This window comes from Austrofundulus limnaeus, unplaced genomic scaffold, assembly GCF_001266775.1.
Source record: "Austrofundulus limnaeus strain Quisiro unplaced genomic scaffold, Austrofundulus_limnaeus-1.0 Scaffold208, whole genome shotgun sequence".
Classification (NCBI taxonomy): Eukaryota; Metazoa; Chordata; class Actinopteri; order Cyprinodontiformes; family Rivulidae; genus Austrofundulus; species Austrofundulus limnaeus.
Genome location: NW_013952610.1, coordinates 305,362 through 308,200, shown reverse-complemented (window position 1 = coordinate 308,200; position 2,839 = coordinate 305,362). Strand labels below are relative to the sequence as shown.

Genomic DNA, 2,839 nt, shown 5'->3' with positions numbered 1-2,839 from the left:
AAATTTCATGTCATTAGCACCTCTAGTAATATATTTACTGAGAAAAATGGTGACGTGTTCAATACTTATTTTACCCGCTGTAGATAAGAATAAAGTGAAATGGTCACAAAGGCCCCACTGGTTCTGCTGTGAACTGCAGCAAGAAAACATGAGCTGATTTTACCTAAACAAACATCAATAACTCCCCTCATACATGAGATAATCACATGATTTTGGTGTTATTTTTGTATGGTTGAAATGTTCTTTTGGAATCCTCTGTCAGATTTAATATTGGTGCGGGATTAAAAAATTATCCACACCCCTATAAATACATACTTTTGGAAATTTTAAAATTTAAGTATGTCGTATAATAATAATACATCCTAAAAATGTCAAAAATGTGTTAATTATGGGAAAAATGGGGGGAAAGTAAGCCTTTTCTTAATTGTTGAACTAACATGAAACAGAAAATGTGCAAAGTACATACAAATAAAAGTTAAGTAAATCACAGCAAAAGCATCTTCAATGGTTTTACAAAAATAAACAAGTCAATAAATAAATAGTCAAAGAGCATAACCTTACTTAACATAACTTTTACTTACTTTACATAACTTACCTTAACTTATAATAATAAGTGGTAGACCTAAAGTTCAGTGTTGTATAAAGTACCTCATAATGATACTTGAGTAAAAGTACAAGTATCTTATCATAAATTACTTTGGTAAAAGTTAAAGTCTACCCTAAAAATATCACTTGAGGAAAAGTCTTAAAGTATCTGATTTATTTTGTATTTAAGTATCAAAAGTAAATTTCTGACATAAAATATACTTAAGTATTAAAAGTATTGAGTAAAAATGAGTGGTTAGATTACCAACATGACCTGAGAGGTGACTTTTACAAAAATTAATCTTTTTAAAGGCATGCAGCTGTGATGTGTACAATAGTGTCAAAATGGTATATACAGTATTTATACTTATCTTCCTATCACAATTAAATTAACTTTATCCTGGAGGCAAAATTTATCAGGATAGTACTTTTTAAATGAACCAGAATGAAATAAGAGTAACGACTTTCTACTTGACTTTTTTTATGTAACGAGTAAGTACAGATAATTGTGTGAAAATGTAATAAGTAAAAAGTAGGTTACAAAATAATTACTCAAGTAAAGTATATTTAACCAAAATTTCTACTTAAGTACAGCAACAAATTATTTGTACTTAGTTACTTCTCTGCTAACGTTACGCCCTGTAAGTTGAAGGAATTTTTAAGCAAATCATTTGCGATTAACTTTTAGTTAAAACATTACAATTTCTTTTTAAAGACTATATGTTTTAACTAAGTGGCAGAAAGCTAAATACATTTGTTTTTCTTTCTCCCGCTGTTCCAAAATTACCGTAACGTTATCTGAAAATGGCGACCACAATTTCTCGTCGTCCAACTCCGCTGAGTTTCCACCACGACAGGACTTCAACAGTTAATAACCTGCCTGTCAATCAACCATCCGACGTGCCTCGGGATTCGCTGAAAACTTACTACTCCCGCCTCCCTGTCGCTTGGACCGCTTTGATTGGCTGGAGTCTTTTCTCCAATCAGCGGCGCTGGGAGTCGATGTCACTATGGTGACGGCAAAAAAAAGTCCGCCCAAAACTGCGTGTCACATGACCGTCAGCTGGGAGCACTGGTTCAGGTTTGTCCAGCAACAAAACACGTGTTTTCTTTTTATTTGTTGATATTTATTTGTTTCTTTGAACATGAGTTTTCAAAAACAGCGAGTTTATTCACTGCAGGATTTGAGTTGTTTAACAGAAGAGTCATATTAGTGTGAATTACGGACATTTATTCAGAAACCACGCTTAGTTTGTTAAGTAAAACAGCTGCGCGTGGTCGTTTGCCTGGCTGTTAGCCAAATATCTCACGAACCATCGGGCAGGTTTTAATGAAACTCTCAGAGAGTAAACTTTGGCTGTGCATCTACATTTGATTAACTTTTGGAGTCACTCCGTTTCAAGATGGCCGCCCCCGGCTTAATCAACCTTAATCAACACAAAAATTGCTCCAACTCTGTGAACTTTACAGACACGGACACAAAACTTGGCTTGATAGTAGCTGAGAGTCATCCTTAACATATATTAAACGCACACACTAAAAGGTTTAACAGATAATTTAAAATCTTGCAATAAAGCATGAGATAATGCACAATGTTTACAAAGTGACCTTTATGTGTTCCTTCACAAATTCTAGAACTTTGTATCTTTTTACTTGTATTGTGGGGGAAAAAATGACCTAATGTTTCTTTTTTTGTTGTTGATAGAGTTGGACAGACCAGAAAGCCGGTGCCATGGAAAGTCAGGTGTCCTCGTCCCCGTCCGTTGTCCTAAACTCTGGACATCGGATGCCCGTCCTGGGATTAGGGACCTACAAGCTGTGTGGCTATGAGGAAGTGTTTCGGGCGGTGGATGCCGCTCTGGCTGCTGGATACCGGTCTTTCGACAGCGCCACGGTCTACCGCAACGAAGCAGACCTGGGCCGGGCCCTGAGGGAACTCCTACCCAAATACGGCCTGACCAGGGAGGACGTGTTTATAACCAGGTGAGGCGTCGTGTCAGACTTTAAAGGGATCCCTGATTAGTTATAAAATTAGATTTTATTTGATAAACATATATATTTAACTGTAAAATAAATACTGTAAAAATACTGTAGGCTGTTTAGTTTTTATCATTTTTAAACTAAAAATATAAAAATATATTTTAAACCGAACGGAGCCATTTTATTTACACACAAAGCATTCTGGGTAAATGATGACATGGATAGGTCATCGGTGCGAGGCTGCTAGCAAGCTATATCCACCCTGAAGGTTAAT

The 2,839-nt window shown here is 35.9% G+C and overlaps 2 protein-coding genes across 3 annotated transcripts in view; one reads left to right on the top strand and one right to left on the bottom strand.

Annotated features, from left to right (window-relative positions):
• The window catches only part of majin (membrane anchored junction protein), a gene marked incomplete in the record, with an annotated part of 21,536 nt that overhangs the window by 13,772 nt on the left and 4,925 nt on the right, over nt 1-2,839 (bottom strand). The window contains 1 exon segment of one of the 2 annotated variants that reach the window (XM_014019036.1): nt 1,373-1,474. 2 annotated transcript variants of the gene reach the window in all.
• The window catches only part of zgc:101765 (glyoxal reductase), a gene marked incomplete at its 3' end in the record, with an annotated part of 2,931 nt that continues 1,713 nt past the window's right edge, over nt 1,622-2,839 (top strand). Inside the window, 2 exon segments of the mRNA XM_014019032.1 lie at nt 1,622-1,666; nt 2,291-2,568. Of these exon segments, the coding sequence (XP_013874486.1) occupies nt 2,318-2,568 (251 nt within the window).